This window comes from Polyodon spathula, chromosome 19 (assembly GCF_017654505.1).
Source record: "Polyodon spathula isolate WHYD16114869_AA chromosome 19, ASM1765450v1, whole genome shotgun sequence".
In the NCBI taxonomy this organism is placed as follows: domain Eukaryota; kingdom Metazoa; phylum Chordata; class Actinopteri; order Acipenseriformes; family Polyodontidae; genus Polyodon; species Polyodon spathula.
Window position 1 is genome coordinate 31784439 of NC_054552.1, and position 25775 is coordinate 31810213.

Genomic DNA, 25775 nt, shown 5'->3' on the forward strand with positions numbered 1-25775 from the left:
TTTAAACTCAATGTAATGTTTTTTTTTTGTTTGTTTTTTTCTCTCAGTGCTGAATACCCCCTGCAACTGTGTAAAAGATGAACAAAACAAAACTTCAACCACAGGCATCATCATTGGGATTCACATCGGAGTCACCTGCATCATCTTCTGTGTCCTGTTCCTCATGTTCGGATATCGTGGAAGGTACTTTTAAACCGGGGGCAGAGCAATACCCATGTCTAACGTTTAATTGGATACATGCACCCTATGGTTTCATTGTAAACATAGGCAGTATTGAATATGCAACACGGGGATAACCAGTCAACAAACTGTCGAGAGAACATTGAAAATAGAAGAATGCAGTCATTGTTCTTGTGTTTTTGTACCTCATTCAGTTAATGGGTTTTAACGAATCCTGCCTGTTCTCTGATCAGTTCCTCTTGCCCTTGTTTTGCAGGTTGCTCATGTGTAAGAACGCACAGGATCACTTGGCCACGCCTCAGGTCACCCGCAATCAGACCAGGAGCTCAGCAGGGCTGGTGCTGAACAGAGTGTCGCGGAGGGACCTCGATGAGACTGGAAACACTGGGAACACTGGGAAACAACCTGCCGATACCAACGAGCTAGAGAGGCTGTTCCCAGGGACCCCACTCCGAGAACAGCCTGACAAAGGGAACGAGGTGAGCAAGTGGGGGGATGAGGGGGTACAGTCACCCCCACCCCCCCCCCGTGGCACCGTCCCCTATAGTTTTCAATTCATAGCTTTTTTTTTTTTTTTTTTTTTTTTTTTTTTTTTTTTTTTTGCGAAATTTCAGACAAAAAAGTCGTCTGTTTTTTCCCTGCAATAAAAGTAACATTAGGGTGTAGGGCCGGGATGCTATAGGGTCTGCAATGTGACTAAACTGTTCTGCAGAATGTAACGTTGATGCAAGACCTGGTTAAACATTAGTGCAAGTCTTGGTTTTACGAAAGCCCTTTAGTATCATTTTGCAGAGTTTCTATTTACACAAAAGAACGTGTTACTGTGCAGATGACAAATGCACAGTAAGAGTGTGCCCCAGCTGTCCGTGCCATTCCCTAGCTTTGCCAGGGATTTAGAAGTGAGGAATGGAGAGGTGACTAAAGCCTTCAGAGTGATTTGTCAGGCACAAATAGGATTTTTAAAAAGATGATTTTTTTAATCCAGTGATTTGAGATGATATATGGGTTAAAACGAGAATCTGTAAATCTGTATTGGTGACCTATGGGTCTGATACAGTATAGTTTTAAGCTTTTGAGTTGACCCATGATGGGAAAACAAATACTGGTATTTACGGTTTTATTTAGGGTAGAAGTACAAAGAAACCTAATGTATGTGGCGTATTCTCAAAGAAATTGACTTACTGTAGGTCTTTGGGATTTTAAACACAGATAAACAAGAAAATGTACTGTGTGACCTGTTGTTTGTTTGGGCAGACTGACAACATCCCTGTCACGTTGCACGACGAGACACAAATCTCCACCCTCCCGCTAGACGAATTCAGCATCACGGAAGAACGACAGCTGCCGAGTGAGAGTGCTCCAGTAGGGGGCGCCACCTGCCCTTCCCAGAACCACCTCCATCGAACCGAGGAACAAGGATGAATGCCAAGTTTTAGAACGCCTCTTGTAGAATTCTTATTAACAGTCTCAGGTCAACTGTATGCTTCTTTTTTTATTTTGATTTTTTTGAAGGATTGATGCTCAAGCTGCCCTTGTAATGCCGTCAGGTCAGGTTTTTATCATTCTTGTCAGACTCGGGCCTTTTATCTTCTTTCTCTTATTTTCTTTTGTTCTTATGAATGATAAGATGCTGTCATATTGGACAGATGGACGTTTCTCTATCGCTGTCTCTCCAGAGGCTGGTTACAGGACACTGCTGTAAGGGACAACAGACCGAGATTGCCATCTTCAGCAAAGCCTGTTTGACAGACTTGTAGATTTCAATGAATTATTTAACGTTGACAGCCCAGTACCTACACTTGTAGGCCTTTTAATTTTAGAAAAGGAACTTAAAGTCTTGCCAATAATCTACCAATGATTCCACACGAGGGGGGTCCAGAAGAGGCCTGCTCCAGGGAGTTCTCAGGATTCTTTTTTTTACTGTAAAGTTGTTTTTTTTTTTGCTCAGCTATGTCAACGGTTTGCCCTACATGTAGGCTATTATAGCCTTGGCTATCAACCCTTAGGATGCTCAATATGAACCTACCTCAGCCGGAAATGAATGTCTTCTGGGAAGCCACAGCTGTTCTGTCTTCCTTGTTTTTCAACGAATATCATATCACTTGGTCTGTACTTGTTTAGTACTACCACAAAAAAAAAAAAATCCTTCTGTTACACACCTGCTACAAAATATTTCCAACGTAAGCACTTCCTAACACTGAAGGCAATGTTCTACCTCAAGTTTTTTTTAATTCTTTCTTTTTTAATGTATTATAAATTATGTATTATAATGTTTTTGTCGGGGGAGGGGGGGGGGGTCTTCTCTTCACTGCTTTGTTTGATCTACTTGTGGATTTGATGGAGTCTCAAAAAACTGTAAAGGACAAGGTGTTGTATGAAACTGTTCTTGTGAAGACTTTTTAAATAGTGTTTTATATTTAGTAATTGTGTTTCTGTAGTGTGTTCTGACAAAAACACTCTAGTATTGTTAATTTTAATTTTTTTTTTTTTTTTGTGTAAAGATGGTTAGATATACATTGCGCTGCTACTAATACCCTGAGGATACAAGTTCTGAAGAATACACATTATACAATTTATAATTAAAAACATATAGCGGTAGGTACCCCTAAGGACTTTTTTTGGGAAGTATGATAAAAAGTAAATCTGCCAAAATTACAGTTCACCATTAAAGAATATTTGTTAAAATATTGAAGCGAAGCAGTGAATGTGTCCACTTAAAAGCAGATTTGAAGCTGATATTCAGCAGAAATAAGACCTGTTCTTGACTATACTTTGTTCTTGGGTGGTGCTGTCTGTGGTACAGTTATGTAAAGAGTACAGTTATGTTTCAGTTCCCTTTTTTCTGGGCCAGTCAGTATAATTCAGTCTTTTTTAAATGTGTTTTTTTTATCGTGTAAAACGAGTAGCTCCTGTTCCCAAGGGTATGAGTTGCAGTGTCTTCTGTGGAGCTCGTCTTTAAAGCCTTAGAGCTGGTGGTTCTGTACTGTAGCTTGAGTAGATGCATGTGCCTGGTCCCCTACCTCAATACAAGCAGCCATTCTCTCATGGTGGTCTGTAAGTTTATATAATCAGTAAGTCCAGGAAAGTTCAATACAGGTTGTACATTAACACAGTCTACTGCAAGGGCATTCACTGCAGGTTCACTGTAGCATGTGGACAAAAAATTCATTACATTTTTTTTTTTAAATATCATTTCAGGTAATGAATGTAATAGATTTGTGAATTTTTTTATTATTATTTTATGTATTCCCTTATTCTGTTGTTATTTTTTTGCATTACAATTTTTCATGTGGTTTGTACAGTTCTGTACTCAGGAGTGTTTAAAAATCGCAAACAGTGACATCTAATGGTATAGCTGTAGAAGCTGGGAAAAGTAGTTCCTGTTGCGGCATATATTAACCCCCCCCCCCCCCCCCCCCCACAGTGTGGTGGAACTACATTTCCCAGAGTGCAGTGTGACATGCTCCACACTGTAGTGTACTGATTATCAGGACCCTGTGGTTGGGTGTTAGCTATACAGTAATTATGCATAGTTACACTACAACGCCATAGCACCTGCTTACATGCACAACATATTAGGACATTTTCAGACCAAACTGCAACACAGCATAGCTAAGAGGTCATGTGACCATACTTCCATTTTATTGCAACAAATCCCCATCGACAAGAGAGAAACATGGAACCTGTTTTCCAAATTCTCTGTTGCCTCAAACACTCAACTCGCTGACTCACAGTAGTCTTGTTTTGTGCAGTACACAAAGGCGTGGTATAGTTAAGTCTGTAAAATGCAAAACGGGGGGAAGCACTGATATATCAGTCTGGAGAGTGGATTTGCTTTATAGCTCAATTATAGCTCAACAAATATTTTCTTTTAAAGTATGTTTCAATTGGAATTTGCTTTGTCATCCACAGTGTTTTTCACATGTTTTTATATGTAAAAAAACAATGACCATCATCACAGAATTTAAAGGGTCTAATGTGACAATGTGCCAGAGTGATATCATGAGTGTGTAATACTTGTAAGTGTTTGCCCTTGAACGGAATAGATCCGTCCAGAGAGCTAGCCTGCCGTTGTTGACTGCAAAGATTGGGATCCCATTCCAGAAGGAATATGAGAGCGGCCCACATTTTATCCACTAGACAGATTAATTAACTGGAGGAGGATAAATCTGACGTAACCCAATCAAACCCTAAATGATCTAATCCCATTAATCGCAGCGTTTACAGCAGCCTGTTATTCTGGGCAGATTAACATCCCGAGACTCTGGGAGGGACTTCAGGGAATGTGTCCTCATGGTATTGTTTGAGTAGCGAGTAGTGTGATAGTAGTAACAGGGTATTTTTCTACTGTTCGAGTCCAGGTATTTATTTTGTAAAGCTTTTCTGTAGTGCTCAAGATCACATGGGAGGGTGAAGCTTCCACCAGCCAAATAAGCAGCAGTGTATGTATTAAAGAAAAGTTATAAAGGCAACTCCACTTCAACCCATTAATTATCTAGTTTGGATTTTCCCATTGCCTTCTTAACTAAATACAATAATACACACTCGGCCTGCGTCAATGCAGGTTACTGGTATTAAGGGTGGCTCTATTAAACTGTTAATGTTCAGACCTCAACAAGTGCATTTATGTCCAAATTTCAACTGCATTTTCATTTTTCAGTAGCGGTTAATTCCTCTTGTCCTGAGTTTACCCCATTTTCGGAATTGCCCAGTGGAATAGACATTAGAATTAACACGCAGTTAAGCTCCAAACATTGCTATGGCAACAGCAGGGTATTTAAGAGATTGTAGTAAGAAGCTCAAACCTTGAGTCCTGAAAAACAAACAGTTTGCTGTGCCAAAGTGTTGCTGGTTCAGCTTTTAAAAGCTTTGAAAAGGATCAGGATGAATAGACCACAAATTCTTCTGAATATGTAGTTTCAAACACTTCGGTGTTCAACAATTTAGTTGTTAGAGAATTAGAATCCCCCTACTGTTTCTAGGAGCTCGTCACAAAGAACAGTTCCCCTTTTTCCCTCCCCGCTAGCTTTTCTTTATGTACGGCTGAAATATTGTCAGTGTATTTCAATAGTTTGTGTTCCCTTTCTGTTTTCTATATGCTCAGGGCAATCACTCAAAGCCTCAACGCTGTCAGAAGTTTGCAGAGCATTTCCCTTCATGCTAACTTTCTGCTGCATGTTGTCTAAACCCCGTACCCCCTCCTGCTTGAAGACTTGCTGGTGTGAAGCTTGAAGCCTCGCAGTATCTCACGTATGTTTCCTTTATATTATGTACTGTATATACTGTAAACATAAAGGAGAGAGATGAACTAACCTGTGTAAGACCAAACGCTGCTCAAGCTGTGACACTGGAGTATATCAGCTGTCCAAGACCAATAGGCTTTGCTCCGAAATATATTCACTGGTGATGTCACAATAGCAGATGCAATGCTGAAATCTTTTTTAAAATGTTAGTAATTGTTATGTACTCCAGTTTGGCAAATGGGACGCGTATTTCAGGGTGATGAGCTTCAGACAGGGACTTCAGCTTTAGCCCCCACTCTGTGGCCATTATAAAGGGATCTGCAGCACTCATGGCTGTTTGGCTGTGACCGACCAGCATCTGTAGCAACTACACTGCAGGGAAAAAGAATATCTGCAGAGTGCAACATTCCGGTATGGATTCCCCTCGACAGCGCAGGGGCATTTCAAATACTGCGCAATGTGGAAACGGCTCAAACGCCAAAAAGCAGAAGCCCCTGTTCAGCTGCCTGTTTAATCAAATCCCACATGCACGATAGGTCAGAACAGCCAATGAGAAGTTAAGATGTAAAATAAAAGCACAAACTTTATTCAGGTCACAATTCCTCTGCTAGCTGTAGCTGATGAAGATCTCGGATTGCCCGTCCTTGTCCCAGGCTCAGCCCTTGGACCTATGTTTCAGGTAAAGAGGAGTTCTCAAAGCCTTGTGTCAGGAAGCACTTTTTTTTTTTTTTTTTTTTTTTCTACAAAGTTGTATTCTCCATCTCTGTTGAAGTCCCGCTGATGCTATGATTGTTGGTCAGTAATAAAATAAAAAAAAAACTAGATGATTTTGTAGTTCGTATTGTTTAGAGTTCATTGTGAGACCATTGCTAAGAATAAAACTAGATCTAGTTCTACAAATCTGCCTGTGTGTCTTGTATTTACTGCTGAAGTACGGAAAGGGAGCCCATTAACGGTACCCCCTCAATGTTCGACTTCTGATCCTACACAAGTGTTTGATATAAAACCACTAAAAAAAAAAATAAAATCTATATTATGTATGCACACAAGCTCTGTGTGTGTGTGTGAGAGAGAGAGAGAGGAGACAGATTTTGCAGATTGTTTTGCTTGGTTCCGAACTTCTAGTCAGGATTCTGATTCTAGAACCTCACACCACCTTTCAATTAACTCAGTTACAGTAAGTAAACCTACTAATTCAGACTGACAAAGCAATACTAAGGTACCAGCCAGCACTGAATAGATTAGCATCCCCTCTCCAGTTGGGTTCTGTTGGAGCCCCCCTTGCGGTGAATTAAAGCCCATATATCTGAAGACAATGTTATAAAAAGAAGACAGATTCCTGGATCCCTCCACATCGATAGTAACCACTGGTGTCCATGGGTTTACATGCAGAAGCTGGAAGAGATTTAATGACAATGAAATGGCCCTGATAGTAAAGAGTATAGGCAGATAAAAGGAGTGCAGGCTTGAATACTGCCAGGGAATGAAGGGAGGCCCAGGGGGGTGACGCTTGGAAAGAGCACAAGGGCTTCTCTGGCGTTTGCTGAAACGTTTAGAAGCAATGAAGAGAAAGAAATGTATTGCCAATGTGTTTACAAAAAATACACACTGTGATCCAACTCTATCGATTAACTATTGGGACACCCAGAAGAGCGCACGTTTGTACAGTATCTTGAGTTATTTTATTTATTGGATACAAGCACATAATGAGAGTTATAGAGTTATATAACTCTAAACCGCTGTTGAATTATTAAATCAATGTAATATTGCTGAGTTCACAACCTCAAGAGGAGATAACAGCAGACATTTCACTCAATTTGTAAACTAACATTTCATCGCTTCTAAGGAAACAATGAGCGCTCTGCATGCATAAATCACTGCAATTCAGCTGCTGTAACTCTAATGTTTTTTTATTTGTTATGTGAGCAATGAGCAAACAAAGGTGTATTTAGAGCTGCCTGTATCCATCAATGGACATCACTCAGGTAGCCAAGCTTTTACTCTGACATGGTCCCACTATACAGTGATGTTATTAAAGAATTGATAGTGTGGTTTATAGTCATGAAAATGCACACTCCCTTAGGCTTAATAAAGTATCTAATGCATTTAAATGCAATAACTGTGAAAGTATTCATTGAGCAGTAGTATTCACATTATGAAGGAAACCGTGCTGTACATGCTCCAATAAGCATTCCAGTAATGGACACCAGCAAGATGGTTACTAATTCTTTTATAGCAAGGCCTTTATTTTTTTAACAACTTCCGTCTCAAATCGGTTATCTGTAAATCAGCAGAAAGTTGGTTCTCAAGTGTTGTTTTATTGAGACAGAGTAGAAATCATTTAAAATACGAGACGCATTTAAATCATATAATCAGGACACTGATTAGCACTGCGCTAGCCAAAGTTGGTCCTTCCACTCCTGGTCTTTGTTCCAACCGTGTTCTAGATTGTAAAAACCAATCTAAACCTCCATCCAGACCCCAAAGTAGTTCATTATCTCATCTCACCTGTTCAACCTGGAGTGGAGTGGCCCACTAGGACTGTGATCGGACACCCCTGGATTAGCATGTCGCATGAGTTTTAATAAATCTCCCCTGGCACAACTGTAATACAGAGCAGATCATGAACAAGTAGTGTGACATGTGAACTACAGTGAACTGGCAAGGCTCTGCAGGACAGCTCACTGCAAGTCTAGGAGGACTGCTGAAGAAAGCCTTCTAACGAATGACACAATAATAGGCAAGCGTCAAATATATCATCACTCAACGTGATACTGATAGTATTCTGGTGCAGGGCCAGTTACTGAGATAATATCCGGTGCCCTTTACAAAACACCTCTCCATGTTTTTCCTAAAAAAAAAAATAAAAAAAAATTAGTAGCACCAAGTACTGTTTTCCACATTTACTTTGAAGATCATACCGTAAATCTGAAAATATGGAACTTGGAAGAAAGGGGCAAGGCACTCCATAAAAGCAGTGAAAACAGATCTAGGAGCAGATCACTGCTAAGGGAATAAATACACGTTTTCCTGACCCAAAAGCAGTTGAGGTAGAGCTGAGTATGGGCCCCCTGCCTTCCCTCGGTCCACATGTTCCAAATGCAGAAAAGACCCCAGCTGTCTTTTGACTTTTGCTACGCTTGCATTTTAACAGCTCAAAGGAACTGTAGAGAAGAGGTCAGATGTCAACCAGACCCACTTTCATGCCTTCTTGTTCTAAGGTTTTACTGCTTCCAGATTTCACAGCCCTGACGCACAGGCCAGGTGACTGTTAAACCACTACTCACAGATCTGCAAATGGAAACCATCTTGTCAGCCTGCAGTTAGCACAAATTCTACAGAAGCAAGGTAACGAATTGTTATGTTTGGGAACCATTTGCTGACATCTGACTTGGCAGTACATCAAGGTAACGAATTGTTATGTTTGGGAACCATTTGCTGACATCTGACTTGTTCAAAATTGTGAATACTAGCATCTGGTTCAGTTTCATTAGGACCTGGTCAACATTCAATAATAATAACAATAATAATAATAGCATGCTTTGGGTGGTGAATGTCGAATTCTGTACAGCTCATCTATATTGTTTTAAATACTGCATGAACTATACGTGCTTCATGGAACATTTGGATTGTATTTATCTTACCTCAATCCCCTGGTTAACTATGCACTTTTTTCCCCATCTTGCAACCATCTTGTTTTTTCAGTGTAATCACAGATACTGCTGGCTGCTGCTTCCCAGATTCTTACTGGCAAATCATTACAATGCCCCTGCAGCTCTCTGGGCTGACTTTCCTATGCAGCTTTCTTCGTTTCTACTGTTAAACAAAAGCCCAAAGGAGATGTTTCGTTATTGCATCTGTGAAAAGGGATTATCATTGGCTATGGTGATGACATGCACAATTTGCCCATTAAGTATAGGTTTTATATCAAACAAACCCAGAGGTCCACAAAATAGTAGGCAATGACTGAGTGTAGGGCAAGCCCAAAGATTAACAGTGTTGTGTACAGACAAGCTTTCCCAAGACAAGACAGGCTTCACATACGGTAAGTGTTAAGTGTAAAATATCTAAAATCAGCAATATGGTTAAGGTAAAAAAAAAACATTAATAAAATCAGCATGGTGGTAATTAATCAAATCTAGTGTACCCTAGCATAACATGTAATAAAACCCAGTGAGCTGGTACAGTAGCTACCGAGTGCACTGCTCCGGTCAGTGAAAGAAAAGAAAGCCCAGATAGCTACTGTACACAGATAGATAAACGTCATGCAAGTGGCACGGTTCGGTAACATTTAGCATGCATTCAGCATACAAAGAAATATTCAAAATGAATTCAAACAAATAATCCAGTGGATCTTTTATATAATATTTGACACGGTTATCTCTCAATAACCAAGCTATTCACACCCCTGGTCTATCTTCAGAAAAGAAACGGTTGACATGTGGTTTCCGGTATTGACAAAATTGAAATTTCTTTGCACACATTGTAGGGTCCAATTTCCTACTTCAAAAGCAGCCCAGCCTTCAATAGGTCCCTACTCAGTGTAGTGGAAGCCCAAAGATTAACAGTGTTGTGTACAGACAAGCTTTCCCCTCTGGTACTCACACTGTGTGCCTTTGCCTTGCAGCTGTTTAATTAGACACAGTGATTGTGAGAAAAAGAGTGAATACAGGCAAATCTACAAAGAAATGGTTTTGAGAAAATAGATAGTACTGTTTAAAGCATCCTTCCAATCCTTCTTCTCATACAAATATCACATACCTGATGAAATAGACCTTAGAAAAAGAAATCAAAGCAACCAGGAAAGACTCTAATGATAGCTCTGTTCATTTTGGAAAAAGATTGTAATCAGAATACAGCAGCCACTTATGAAAAAAATGATTTGTGATTGCATTAGTCAGTGCAGCAATAGCACCACGTCACTCAGACTGTGCACCCATGCACTGGGATCCATTACAATGTCTCTCTTACAGTGTGCATGTTTCAATAGATTCATTTTTCAGATCCACCGCTGTGCAGCATGTGCCAAAGAAATCAGTGTCACCTAAATGCAGGACTGAAGCTACACATGATATTGTGTAGAGAACGTTTGCTTAGATACAGGGGAAATGTCACTAATATATTCATATTAGTGCAAGTCAGGGAAATTGCTTTTCTTATTGATTGGACTAATCATTCTCATTTGTCTAGGGTAAAATAGCTTGTTTTGTCAAATGATTAATGTGCAAAGACATTAAGCCTATATTCAAACCGACAGTAACAAAACAGTGCTGTGCTCTTGACTGTTTTCTTTTCTCTTTCACACGCGTGCTATCTATCCAATTACCTGTAATCCAGGAAGCAAATGAGCAGTGGAAACAAACGTTCAGGGTGGTGGCCAGAAAGACAGGCTTCACATAGGGTAAGTGTCAATCAAATCTGAAAAAGAAAATATCAAAAATCAGCAATATGGTAAAGGTAAAAAAAATAAAAAAAAAATTCATAAAATCAGCATGGTGGTAATTACTTCGCAACCCTGGCATTTTTGAACTCCGAACCTTTGAATTTGATATTCTGTTAGATTACATCAACAGCAATCAGCAGAACATTAACCTCCCTTCCAGGTGGAAAGGAGCGTATAGAATTTGCATATCAAGGCACACTTGGTCCCTAAAATGTATAATAATGAGCGCCTTCACTACCCAGCGACTTAGTTGTCATGGAGACGATCACTGTATATTTATGCCACATACTGACACATTAATTTTGGTTGCCAATCAACACTCACCTAGGCACTTATCCTCTTGTACTTTCTGTGATGAATTTGTAATTCAAATGTAATGAGGGAGGGATGTTATTGTTTTCACGGGTGGCTGTTATCAGCTCCCCAGTCTAACAGCATGGCACACCCTGGCCATTCACGGTAAGGGAAGACAAATCACTTGTGCCTACAGGAGCACAAAACTGAATTCCTAATGTATCTTTTAAATGCACTGAAACATAAACACATTCATCAAACACTTTACTTCACTGAGAAATGTGCACCATTATTTCTAAAAATAAAACACCACCATAATATCACAAAATGATGGCTTTGTTTATAATTCAGTTCATATTCAGAATGACGATTCTCTGCTCCATCCATCTGTCTGCTTGTGTTCCCCAAGACAAGTCTGCCTTCTCTGAAAAAAGACTTCTTGGTAAAATTTGTTATCCCCAAGTCTTCAGAAAACGGCCAGCTAGTAACACAGTATTCAGACAATCCTGTGTTTGAGAACACTGAATCCCCCTCATCGTCTGACAAGATGCCAAGTGCTGCTTTGAGTGGAGAAAACTTGATGCCATTTTGCTTCCAGCACCCCTGCAGCCAACTGCTAGGGGGTGATCCATAATACAGCAGATGAAAGCAGATCGTGTGAAAGAAGAACAGCTATTCTTTCTTATCACTATCATAAATGTCAGATCTGTCCCAAGTTTTTTGTTTTTTTTAAATATATTTTACAGGTCTCGTTACCAAAAGAATGTGCAAGTGTTTGGGGATTATTAGCGATGCAAATACTGGTATGATTCAGCAACTGCATGTCAGTAAAACACTCAGCTTACCTTCAGTTATTTCAGCTGGTATAGCCAATCGATTTGGAATGATTATTATAACTAGAACCCTATACGTTACTGCAAGGGACAACCAGCGTCTCCATTCATAGTGCCACTGCTATTCCAAAACACTGGTACCTTCCATCATACAGCACTACTTTTCCACCTTGTACAAAAGCATTGCACTGCCATTGCAGTGCCACTGAAACTGACATTGAAGATCATCTGTGGGCTTCAAAGAAAAGAACTGGGAGGGAATAAACCAAGGCTTCTGCAGACATGGGCAGCCTAATGTGATTATGTTACCTAGAACAGAACAAGTCCTTCTTTTTCATGTCTTTTTAAACTTTTGACCCCCCTAGTAACACAATTGGTTCATTCCAGTCCACTTTCTAAAAGCCTATTAGCAATCTGACTGATAATATCTGGACAATCAATATGTTGAGAAAAGCCACAGGAAAGCAGGAATGGAACTTATTGACAGTGTTACATTCAGTGAAGGGCCTCCTACCAACATATCTACAATAATTACTGAACTACTGAACACACAAGCATTATTATTATTTATCTTCCTAAATTCATTAATCCCATTGTTTCAAAGCATGCAATACCCAATGACAAAGTAAGCTAGGAATACATAATATTCCTGCTGTGTAAAACAAAGATGGTATTAAATTCACTGCCCAATATTATTGCTGTCTGGCCCCAGTCCTGTTGCTAGGTTAGTAAGATGTCCATGATGTCTTGTGTGGTCTGTAGATGGGAAGAGTGGTATCTAGGACATGAATTTACCCTGCTGCTTATCAGCCTTAGCCCGAAGAACCCCATAACCCTGAATGTAAATTATACTTCTTTGAAGACATGCATCACAGTAGAGGGCCTGAATGAGATTATTTTTTACACTGGCAGACTAAACTACACAGAAATGAAAATGAACTTTCTTGAAAAAAAAACAAAATATATATACACACACACACACACACACATATATCACTGGTAATTATGCTAACACCAAAAACTAATGTATTACAATTAATCAGTTTAATTGCTGCAAAAGAACTGCACATTAGAAATACAGATGGATCACAGATTATTCTACACTGCATACGAGTTCAATGCGAGTTGAATAATTACTGTTATTTTCCTTCTAAAGGAGTGTAGCTGGTTTCTGTTAGCGCAGTCAGAAACCAACACAATGCTTCCTCAGCTCTCTCTCTCTCTCTCTCTCTCTCTCTCTCTCTCTCTCTCTCTCTCTCTCTCTCTCTCTCTCGTGATTGTGATGGACCTCATTGGGTAGAAGAGAAAATCCACAGAGGTAGAACATTCCACACAGAATTGCGCCATTTCCCTGGACACGGGAATGGAGCTGCAATTAGCTAATGACAGAGCTAATAGCCTGTTTGAAGACTGCTGCACTGAGCTCACTCTGCTCCTCCTGCTTCTGCTGCGCCCGCACCATTACACATCCAGCCACAAACAGGCAAACTGCAAAGCAGTAAACACAGCTGGCTACATCTCGGTGCTGCTCAATGTGTCCTGGAAATGTGTTCCAAACCACCACTTCCTAGAACACTCCTCGACTGGACCAAAGACAAGGTACTGTAGACATGCATGCACTTTATACAACCGTTCAACAAAACAACTAAAAAGAAAGCCTGGCAAACAGCAACAGCAGTATAGTATGGTGGGCACCTTGCACTATAGGGGATGCTGCTATAGCATGCCTAATGGTGCTCAATGTGACTAAATAGCGCCCCCCTATGTCTCAAGCTGTGAACCACCTTCTCCAGTTCATCACTGTCACACACAAACTCTAATCCACCCCACCAGACATATTTATGAACTGGTCAAGAGACTTTCCTACCATTCTGTGTATATGAATCACATACACACACATATACTGTTCAGTACAGGCAAACACCAGGGTAATTCAAAAGAGTCAGTGTATCCCAGAAGTATTCCTCTGTGAATTCTAAATAGCAAAGGTGATCAAATATAATGGGAATCTGTCACTGTTTGTGGAAAAAACACAAATGAATTTTAGACAAGTAAATAAATAAATAAATAAATAAATAAATAATGACATTTCGATTAAAAGGAAATGTCCTTGTGACAGACTCGAAAAGTTGATGATTGTTTAACAGGAATATTTTAACCTCAGATTATCTGCTCAGTCCTGGTCATTCAAAGCATGTCTAATGAATTCAAAGGTAAATGCAGGCACTTCCATTGCTCATTATACTGCTGGTAACTTATCTTTCAGTCTCGCTTTGAGATTTGCTGCTCTGCATAATAAATAACAAAGCAAATGAAATCTTCATAAGAGAGATGCAAAATGGAAACCAGTGATATCGCTACAGTACGCTACTGTAATTCAAGCTAAATGAGGACAAACGGCAGCAAATGTATTGCAAATTAGTCTGATAACACGTTCAAAACAACAGAGCAGAAATCAGCCTGTGTATTTGTTTTGCAGAGCCAGGCTGAATTTGAAATGTACAGATTGATTTATTTTAACCTACAGCTGAACTGAGTAGGATTGATTCCACAACACAAACTAGCTACTAGGAAAACATTGAACAAGATACTTTACTAGGGCTGTCCTGAACTTAACTGGTTCATGTGCAGTGCAAACTGGCTATCTGGCATGTGTGATGCATAAAGCTGCACCTCCCTGAAGCATGTCTGTTTCAGTCACAAGGGCATACAAAAGAGGGCTGAGAGCAGGTGCACAGGGGCTCCAGTACCCAAGATAGCCCACATTTCAGATGTTTCATGAGGAACCAAAGTGACAACTCTATTGAACAGACTCAACTGTGAATTTTACAAACATATCACACGTTCAACATTCAGCATTAGGCAAGACCATACCAATCTAAGCATCCTGAATGCATTTTCCTAATAGCAATATGAAATTGCCTCATGGAATTTCCTCCGGAAAGCGCCTCCATTTCATGCCATTGTCCTGGTTACACACAATCTAGGATAGCAGGAAAGGCCGGGATTGACACCTCTCAGCCCCTTTCTCGCGTAACCTTTCTCTCTCATCAGATTAGAGCAGCTGGAAAAGGTTACAGGGCACTGGTGTGGGGAATGGCAATGCAAATAAGACAAAGCATGAGTCTGCTTCAGAACATTCCGTATTAAACTGGGAGCATGAACAATCCTCCACATCCAAACCACATGCTCAGCTGAGCTACGGTAGCATGGTACTGCCACAAGTTAAAATAGCAGCATTACACAAACTGTTGCAGGAGCAGCAGCAGCATATGCTGTTTGAAAAACAAAGACAGGTTTCTAAGAGAGGGTCGGGAGAGGAACCACTAAATTAGACTTGACCCCACTCTTCCAGCACACTGGGGTTCAGGAAAAGGGCAAAACAGGACAATCGCATTCGACAAGAAAACAGAGAGAGGTGTTAGAAATAGTTATCCCCAAGTCTTCAGAAAATAGTTTTAAAGCAAATAAAGCGAAGCTAATGTAAAAAGATATTGTGGGCTAGATTCTCAAAGCCTTTTACTCTAAACTGTCATTAGCATGATTTATTCAGATAGTAAAAACTAAAAAAGTTACTGTACCAAACCACAAATAGACAACTCAGACATTTCATTTAGGGGCTCGCAATTCATCTAAAATGGTTTTATTAATCGTCTTAGAAATGCAGAGGATGTTTGTTTGTTTTTCCCCAGAAAAAAAATGATGATTTCGAGTCAGCAGCTTTGAGAATCTGGCCCTTTGTCACAACTGTCTAAACCACAAAAGGCGGCTCCTTCAAAACATTCAATGCTGTGGAGCAAAATGACCCCGGATGTCTGAACGATTCATGTAGCTTTCTACTTGCAGCTGCCACTAGCTTCAACAGCTCTATCCTCTTGTCCAACAGATCTACCCTGCATAATACGTTCACTGGGGTTTTGTCTATCAATTTTTCATATTCTCAGTCGAGAGGTCAGATAATATATAGCTAGAAAACTTTTAAGGTGAGGTTAATATGTTAATATCTCTGGTCTTATTTAGGAGGGACATGATACAAGCAGGGAAAGGACTTCAGAAACTCATGCGCGATTCCTGCTACAGTACAGCAGAGAAGCTGAGCAGCTGCCATACACATAACTTGACCTTTACTAGAAGCCATAAATCTAAACAGTACTATATTTGTTGACACCCCCAGTGATCCAACAACAATAATTCCCAAGGCAAAGGCTCAGGCATGCTCTTAATAAATACAGTACACAGCTGGAATTCACTTAAAGGGGTTAGGCAAATAGAAATGCATGCAAAAAACAGATGGCATGTGCACCCATTTTTATTTTGAACGATCGCTGATGATAAGCTAAACAACTTAAAAGAAAAGCCTGCTCTACATCACCACCTCGCTCTTTCCAAGTGTGGTTATTTGTATCCGGAATACAATGTATTATTAAAAGGAGAATTTCAATCTGCACTCAGTAATCAGTGATATTGAAACAACAGGCACTCGTGTGTGAAAATGTTAGACCACTTTGTGCTTTAATCAGGCATCTTAAACAACTTCTAAAAAGTCTCATGCATTTTACCATGTGTGGCTCTGTGTTCCTTTTATCTTACTGTTTTAAATGGACTGCATGTGTAGCCTATTAAAGTCATCAGTTAAATTAGACAATCACTAATTTAAATGTAATATGCATAACGAATCAAAGCAACAGAAGCAGCAGTGGGGTGTTCTAATGCATTTGCACACTACTGTACAAGATATATATATATATATATATATATATATATATATATATATATATATATATATATATATATATATATATATATATATATCTGTGGTTAAATTGACACATTATAAAGCAATGTGACAAAAGGGCCAACACTCATTTCCTTGGAGTTAGAATATAATTACATGCGGTTATTTCCTCAGAACTTGTAAATGGTTTCCTCACAAATAATGAATGAATATCAGGTCGTGATCCTTCACAGATTTCAGCAAGGGGGACGGAGACTCAGGTTTCTATAGTTACCCTGACACGTATACATCATTATAGTGTACATACAGGATACAGGAAATGCCTGACATTACAAAAGCACAACACAGTAGCAATACATATTACTAAAAATGATATTGCAGCTTTGAATACATTATTAAAAGCATTAACAGACCTCCCCATTTTACTGTATTTCCACCTTTCCATTTAGAGCAAGTATCCTGGATGTAGCGCCTGCCAGTAAAGAAAGCTTTCAATGATTTGAAGTGTAAGTCATGCCACAAAGTGATGGGGATTCAGTGCTTGAAATGATTGCTACAAACTGCTTCTTTAATACCATGTGCACACATTTCATTGTAGCTTACGACCATATCATATTCTAATTCGATTGTGAACGCAAGGCAAAGGTTTATTTATCTATTGCATTAAACATTCTAGATTGAAGTTTAAATTTTTGCATTTTCTTTTAAATCCACCTCTTTGAAAGAAAAACTACAAGTAATATTAATTTCCACTTCAATATGGTGTGGAATTCTTGTACAGAAAGACAACATGTCAGGTAGATTTCCAGAAAGTGGACGAGTGAACATGGCCTGACTCTCAGCTCCATTCTGGTGATGATAATAACAACAGGTCACTTCATTCATCAGCGCAGGGAGGAACAGTGCCACCTGCTGCTCAAAAGCTGGAAGTACATCAATGCGATCTAAACCAGTTTGAATGTACAGTACTGTAGGGTTGTGTGTGCTTTGACCATGGTTCTAGTTAATCAAGCAGAAGTCAGGTGTTTTCCACCACAGCAGTCCTTCCTCCCTGAGCTTACATATAAACAAAGGCTTATCTTCCTTTTATCTCATGCTGAAGAGTTTGGCAACATACCAGCTGTACTATGACCAAATATGAACCTTGTCAATACTTGTGATCCCATTTCAAGAAGCTGAAGTGAAAGATGTGGGAAACTGAATAGCGTGAAATCCTACAGGAAGAATGTGGTTTAACATTATGTTAACCCTTGTGCAAAGAGGCTTCTGTGACTGGGTAATACGCTGGTGCCTACTCTGAGGGCTCTGATACTTTCACACATGAAACTTCAACAGGCATTAAACATCTTACTTGAGACATAATGTACTGTGCTTAATTAGACATTAAAACAGACACTGGGATCTATTCAATTGATCTAAACAATGGCAGACCTGTACATTACTTTCATTTAAATCAGTAGACTTTGTAAGAACCAAGATCTCCCTTACAAAAAACTACCATTGGATTACCATAAAAATATAAATCCAGGGGTTCTGTCCTATGGTAAACTGGACAGCACCATCGGATGTATTATCATCATGGTATCATGATCACTAACATCTGATGGGATTGCCATGACAAATTCTGCACCTAAATCAATAGGACTGTCCTGGTGCAGAATAAAATCCAGTGCATGAATATTATGGAACATAATCTGATGGGTTGACCATGGTATAAAACCCAATGCACGAATACCCCATCAGTGTGTGTCAGGCTCTTAAGAGTCGTCTGCAAGATCTTCGTCATATTTTAATATTTAAACATTCCCGGTATTTAGACAACGTTGTTTCACTCTGATTTTAGTTATGAGAAATCTCACTGATGAGACAAGCAAGGCTCCTAGTTCACTGCTGTGAATTTCATGTGATGTGTGATCAATGATTTTTTCACATCGCGTTACTCACATACAGTAAATAGTCTGCCTATTTCTTTTTTTGAAATGCCCAGGTTAAAAATAAGCATTTTCTTTTTTTTTTTGCCAAAAAGATTACCATATAATACAGTATAACTATTTAAAGATAGCAGGCATTGTCTGGTCTGACTATATAGAGTACAGCATGACAAAATGATATTTCTATGAAATGAGCATGTGCACTATACAGAAATGGGTTTTCATTCTCTTAACAACACATGTAAGAGTGCAGTAACTGAATTAATTATTTCCTAAATGCATCCGCTGGGAAAGCACATTTCCACCAGTCAATCTGCAATCACATGAATATTTTAGAGCCTTGTTTCTCCCTGGAGCTCCTACCGAACCACTAGGGCTTAGATACAATTTTCTGCTCTTCAGCCTTTTGGGCATGTTTGAGAAAATATCATTATTTAGAACTCTCTGGATTACTGTCAACTTTGGTAAGCCAATTTGTATTGGCAAGCCACCTTTTTACTTCCAGATTTGGCTCCTGTGCATTGTAGTGATAAGACTCTGTATGTCTCCCTTGCATGCTCTACAGTGCATGCACCTCCAGTGCTGTTACTGGCCATCATATCTTTATAATACCCTTAAATCAATTTCATCAACTGCTTTTAAAAAAGAGGCTTTACTTACAGCTACTGTATAGTGTACTGATAGGAAGGTATTACTATACAACCAGCTTTGTGACATCAGATTGTGTAATTAAATATTTAAATAGGATGCTTGTAATTGGTATGCAGTACTGTAGATCTGATGACAATGCGCATGCTGGAATTGTTTACACACACACACATCCAGCAGTGTGCACATGTATTACAGCACCCCATTGCTTTTGAAGTTTTGATTGGTTGTGCATAGGAAATCAAACCACTAGAACTGAAAATTATGGAAAATTGTCAAAATAGGCACATTAGCAATTGTCTAATTTAACTGATGACTTTAATAGACCACACATGCAATTCATTTAAAATAATAAGATAAAAGGAACACACAGCCACAAATGGGGAAAAAAGTATGAGACATTTTAGAAGTTTGTTTAAGATGCCTGATTAAAGCACAAATTGGTCTAACATTTTCACACAACGTGCCTATTGTTTCTATATCACTGATTACTGGCTACAAATTGAAATTCTCACACCCTGAGGTTTTCAAGCAGGTAGGTATATAAACGAATAAATGACCAATATAATAAATTTGCACACTGTGTGTGTGTGTGTGTGTGTGTGTGTGTGTGTGTGTGTGTGTATATATATATATATATATATATATATATATATATATATATATATATATATATTACTGTATGCATCAATACAGTAACATTCAGGTTCGTTAGCGTATCACTGAAAATTGTCCTCGCAGGTATTGACGGGCTGTTACAGTTATTCAGAGATGCTGCCAATCATTTCTATGAAGCTGGAATGAAGAGTCAGCTTGATTAATCACATTTTCTTTCAAACTCTCAACAGAATGCCAAGCTTAGCTGCGGTCAATTGCTCCATTGCAAACTCATCCAGACATTAGGAAATCAACACAGTGAAGGACAGTTTCTCCAGGTCTTCGTCGACACACCGGCAGGCTCAGGGTTAAACCATGTATTCTACTTTTTCTTGTTTCTCAGCCACCAAAAAATAGAAAACTTATTTGTGCTGGTCTTGTGCCATCGATTATACAAGAGGAGGTAATAGCCGTCACACACAAGGATAGTGATAGTTTAATGCTGATGCAATAATGCAGACTTCAGCTGCAATTTCAACAACACAAGACTGACTTAACTCCAGTCCATTGTCTTTAAACACAACTAAAAGGACCAGGAATGCAAAGGCTTACATGCACCTGTAACATTATCCCCTTACTGGGGATTGTTGAAGTTATGAAAAGATGAATATGTGAAAGTCTTGAAGCACATTTTCATAATTATAATCACCATCATCTACTATAGATTGCAGCTGGATTAAGCAGTGTTTGTGAATTATTCATTTCTGCATATATTAAAATATACTGTAGCTCTTAGGGGTGAAAAAAAATGAATGCAAGATCTTTTATCTTTTCTAAGGCTGCTGAAACTGAATGCCTGATGCATGGGGATCAGTGCTGGAAGAGAATCTTTAATATGTTCAAGGGTGTTCTTACAATGCAAGGCAATTAGGGCCCTTACAATGGAATTACGCATTACAGCTCATTACCATTAACTCTGCATATTTTTTGTCATCTCATCAATTAAAAACATAACAAATGGAAAACAGACTGAATATCATTATTAGCCTGCATAAAAAAAGAAAAAACATACAGGTGCATGAATAATAATAATAATAATAATAATAATAATAATAATAATAATAATAATAATAATATGTAGGAACAAAAGTTCACCTACAGCACAAAATAATTCTATACTTTAGCTGTGCAAACAGTGTTTAGGGTCCTGATTTGTCAACGCATCCCATGATGACCTGCAAAGACACGGGACTCTATGTTGAGGATCTTAAAACTACAGCGGATCCTTTTACTGTCGTTCTGGTACACTAAAACCGAACTTCTCAAATGCAATTTGAATCCATATGGGATCAATTCTATTAAGCAATGCGATATAAAGGTTACACATGGTGCTGACAAGGTCACATCAGCTAGATTGAACACACAGACACGATAAACAAAGAAACCAGATCTTGACAAAGGGAGATAAGGCCGTCACCTACTGCACATAAATGCCAGTCACTCTTGTGGCACGCTGGTAAATCAACCAGCCATTTAATATTACTGTAACACTGCCATTCTCTTAATAATTAAACAAGAAAATGTATATTCTTTTGTTATTGCCTCAAGTCTTTCTACATCTGTGGCAAATCATCTCAGAATACATCTAATGTATTATGAAGGCTGCTATACAGTCTAATAACCTTTAAATACTTTTCAAATGTACCTTTTTTCTCATAATTAAGCTCATAAACACTCTTCTTTTGTGCTGAAACACAGGGGTAAGTTGAAAGGAATGACCTACAAAACTGCTAGGCAAATCAGCTTTATTTCAATAATAGAGGAGAGGTAAGAAATGTGAGCTCAGCTACACAACGAGCGGTGTAATGTAAAAAAAAAATATGTGCCATGTCTTGCCTGATGTACTTTGTATTGGTCACTGAAAGTTTCTATTCCTCTAGTCCAGCCAGGAAAGGGCTTATTAAAAACAAGCAGTCATGTCGGCTCCTGACTACCGAGAAGAGGCATGGGTAAACCATGTAATAAAATGAACATGCACAATGTAAAATATCCCTTTAAGAAATCAGTTCAGCCAAGTAGAGAAAGTATTTTGCATGCTCCGGGGCTAAACAGTTGAGGATTTGACTCTGAATCGCAGTGTTAGAGACGACCCAGGGAGTGTCGGGTTGAAACTAAGGGTTAACTCCAGGGAGTTCATACACTCCGTTCAATTTAATTGGTTGTTCACTGGCTGAACTTTCTTCAGAGCTGCCCTTGAATCCGCTCGCAATTCCTGATTGCTCAAACACACTAATTTCAAATAATTTTTATTTATAAATGTGCAAATTGCAAGCACAATGTAAAGGACAACAGCTCTGGAAAGCGGAAAAAATGTAATTGCTTTTTCTTCCAAACGCTCAAGGTCAAGAGCAGTGTGGCTCCCCCAAGACCGGTTTTACCAATATGCCCCCGAACCTCACACTCCTCAATCAGCACGGTGAAATTTCATTGGTCACGCTGCTAATCCCCAATCCTGCCACCGACGTGACTTCAGGGCAGTCTGGTGATGTAATAAGCATTCCAGAACACTCAGACAGGGAATAAGACTACCTGAAGTCAATTCACCTTTCGCTCTCTTCCACCGTTTCAGACTCACACCAGGCACTGTGAGACAACTCATTCCCCAACCCAGTATACAACAATGAACTGGAAATGCATACAGTTTCACTGCAGAGTAAGAATTAAACACGCTTCTTGGGTTTGGCTTTTGATATTATTATTTTACCGTGTATGGAATATAGGCTATATCGTGGTGTTAAAAAAGGCAATTTAATTCTAATTGTTTTTTCAGTAAAAGAAAAACACAGTCAAATTTACCAACCTGTAAATGAGGATTATGAGTTACCTGTGCCCATATATATAAAACCACAGTATTCACAGACCAAGCCTTTTTAAACTGTAGGATATTTATGGTCGTTGAATTAAATGTGGGTTAAAATTCACCACATTCACAGATTGACATCTTAGGGGATATGCAATTCTTGACTTATATACTATTCAGACAACCAGGAGGCTTTTTAATTTTTTTTTTTTTTTTTTTTTAGAAATGAATTTGATAGCGTCCAACCTTACAATTCACAATAAAAGTGAGTTTATAAAAAAAACAGACAATGCATAGCAGAAGAGCTTGTATTCTCCAACCTGCTATCAATCTACAGCGCCGAAGATCAGATATTACAACGATTTCTCCTTTGTTGTCCACTAACACAACTCCACTCCACCCTCTGCAATGGGATTAAAACCCAGGACCCAGGGATGGGGGGAGCAGAATAACCTCCCCGAGGGATTCAATCTACTGCTGTCATGAAAGCACTCTGATAATATCGACATGCTGCTGAAGTCACAGAAAAAAAAAAAATAGATGCACGGGCTACAATTTTATGACAGCACAGCATTTAAAGCTGAAAGCTGCTAATTACAGTATGCGATGCCTTTGTAAAACACCGACAATTTTGTAGCCTTTAAAATTAAGTGAAGATCTGAGACCAGACTGATAAAATATGCAGATTACCTTCATTAACATTTATTACTAAACTCCATCAGTACAGGGTTTTATTTCATGCCTACAAAAGCATAAACTGCAGTATTAGTCTGAGAATCTACTTTGTTTCCTACTATGGGCAACACAGCAGGAGAGATTCCTTTATTTATTTGGTGTTCATAAAAGAGGGCGTATGGCCACATTTATAACCTGTGCCAAAGAGCTGACCAATACAGGAGTGAAATATGACTAAAAATGAGTGCTAGTTCTGTAACTACTTCCTATATAAGGAAGATGAATTCTGTTCCACTCGACCATTGCAGACCATGATGCCAGGGCTGGCTGTACCGTTTCCAAAAGAGTACTCAACTCCCAGACCCTCTGTAAATGGCTTTATAGTGTATACATATATTCAAATATCAACCATAATGCTATCCATGCTACATTTAGAATCCGAATGGCAAAAGCATTGTAAGCTACCGCAGTGTAAAGCCTTAACCCTTACAGCCTGTCTAAAAAATATGTCAATCAAAGAGGGCACACCTGTACTTCAAGGCTTTACCCGATGATGCCCAAGAAGCCACATGGCAGACTTCTAAGCCATGATCACAATGAACTCTAACATTGTAATCAAGGCTCAGAAACGGGGGGGGGAGGGATTAAGATTAGAATAAATGGAAAGGTTTTCATAATATTAATGTAAATATACTTGAGGTGTAAAGCACAAAATCGCCTACTTGACAGTTCCGATGTGGAAATGGCATCCCTTCCGTGTATTTCAGAATTTATGAAAGCTGCATCTTCATCTTCAGACAAAAGTGGCAAAACAGAAGACTTTGATACATGTTTGAAAGATTATTATCTGAAAAGAAAGAAAAGCAATGTTGTATACCTGCAATTAAAGCCGCAAAGAAAAGCAATTTCTCACTATTGAAAAACGAGTAATGAAAACTTGAATATCTCATTTAATTATTGCAGGCTCACGTATTGCTCCAGCGGCACTGTGAGTTTGAGGATTTAATGTGAGTAAAAGATTCTAAGCTCAGTGAAATTAGCTGAGCTTTGCAAAGGCTCGGAGTGAAACCCGTACTCTGTCAATGATTGTCTTGAATCCAGTAGACAGCTATTCTCTGAGCTGCATATGGCCACGCAAGTGAAGGATGAACCTTTTTATCTTTTTCAAAGTGTTATTGTCAAGAAACAGCGCATTCAGCTCTTCTTTAATACAATCTACTACAGAGCTCATATTCAGGGTTCAGAAAGAAGAGAGATGAAGAGATTTGCAGCCGAGCTGAACAGGTGGTCTGGAGCACACCATCTCATAAAGCATCTCAATGTCATTGATAGGTTAAGCACAGGGTTTTTACAAACTGTACAGAATCTTAACCAAATATCAGGCTCCATCTACAAAACATATGTATAAAGAATGTGTTTGATCCTCATCACCTATGATGTCTTTTCCTGTTCAGAGCCCTGTGTGCTCACTCTACCTGCCCTGAGAATGCTTCACTAGACCAGACTGCAGAGGGGAGAAGGAAAACATGAACCAGAACAGTATCCAGAACATGGACTGACCCTCATCATGCAAACAGCAGTGATGTAGAGCTAAATCTGAAGGTACCAGAACGCCATGAAAATACAGACTTTCTTAAACAAGAATTATTATACAAATTCACGTTTTATTTGTGTATTGAACTTCTAGTAACATATATAATAGGTAATGGATTTATTCAATTTCGACAAGTATTTCCACAAAGTGTCTTTCTCCATCTTGTCAGAAGGCTGTATTTTACATGTCTGTGTGTGTGTGTGGGTGGCTTTGTTTGTGACCACAGTTTTAGTCGATGCTTTGTTGCTGTCGTCTTCATCAGCATTTTTAGCTTTCTTAAGTTAAAGAAGACATTCATAATAGAAGTTCCTGTTTACATTGCCTCAAGAGGACTGCTGACTGAATCAGACAGCTGTGAGTCATGTGACTTCGCTTGCCTAGTATCTTGCAAGTTCCGGCTCGATCACACCACTGCCAAGCAGCTATTAAATGAAGGATGATGGAGGGGAAGACAAAAAGCTAGCAAACTGGAGGATAAGGGTCAGCTGGACTTCTTGTCTGGGAGTCATTAAATATGAAGGCTCGGCATTAAAAATCTAAAGCCTTGGACAGGTTCAACCCTGAGCTGTAAATAATTCAGCACTTCTCATAAATTTTAAAGTGGACATGAGAAAAACGTTCTGTCTACTCTTGACCAAAGTGAAGGAATAAATCAGGGTCTCTGAGCAGGTCTTATCGATAGGAGCATGTCTTTCATATATGGTGCCACCTGAACCTCAGACGCTATGGTAAAACAATCCCA

At 39.1% G+C, this 25775-nt stretch overlaps 1 protein-coding gene and 1 long non-coding RNA gene across 3 annotated transcripts in view; one reads left to right on the forward strand and one right to left on the reverse strand.

The window, feature by feature from the left end:
* Window positions 1-2463, forward strand: part of LOC121294264 (immunoglobulin superfamily DCC subclass member 3-like) — a 58547-nt gene extending 56084 nt beyond the window's left edge. Inside the window, exons 13-15 of the mRNA XM_041217828.1 lie at window positions 48-183; window positions 437-659; window positions 1435-2463. Of these exons, the coding sequence (XP_041073762.1) occupies window positions 48-183; window positions 437-659; window positions 1435-1602 (527 nt within the window). The 3' untranslated portion in view covers window positions 1603-2463. The remainder of the gene's footprint in view (window positions 1-47; window positions 184-436; window positions 660-1434) is intronic.
* Window positions 2464-7667: 5204 nt separating this feature from the next.
* LOC121294335 overlaps window positions 7668-25775 on the reverse strand; it is a 29257-nt gene continuing 11149 nt past the window's right edge. Inside the window, exons 3-5 of one of the 2 annotated variants that reach the window (XR_005946767.1) lie at window positions 10750-10841; window positions 9068-9239; window positions 7668-8274 (exon numbers count right to left, since the gene is read on the reverse strand). This is a non-coding gene — a long non-coding RNA (uncharacterized LOC121294335). The other variant, XR_005946766.1, reaches the window with a different exon arrangement.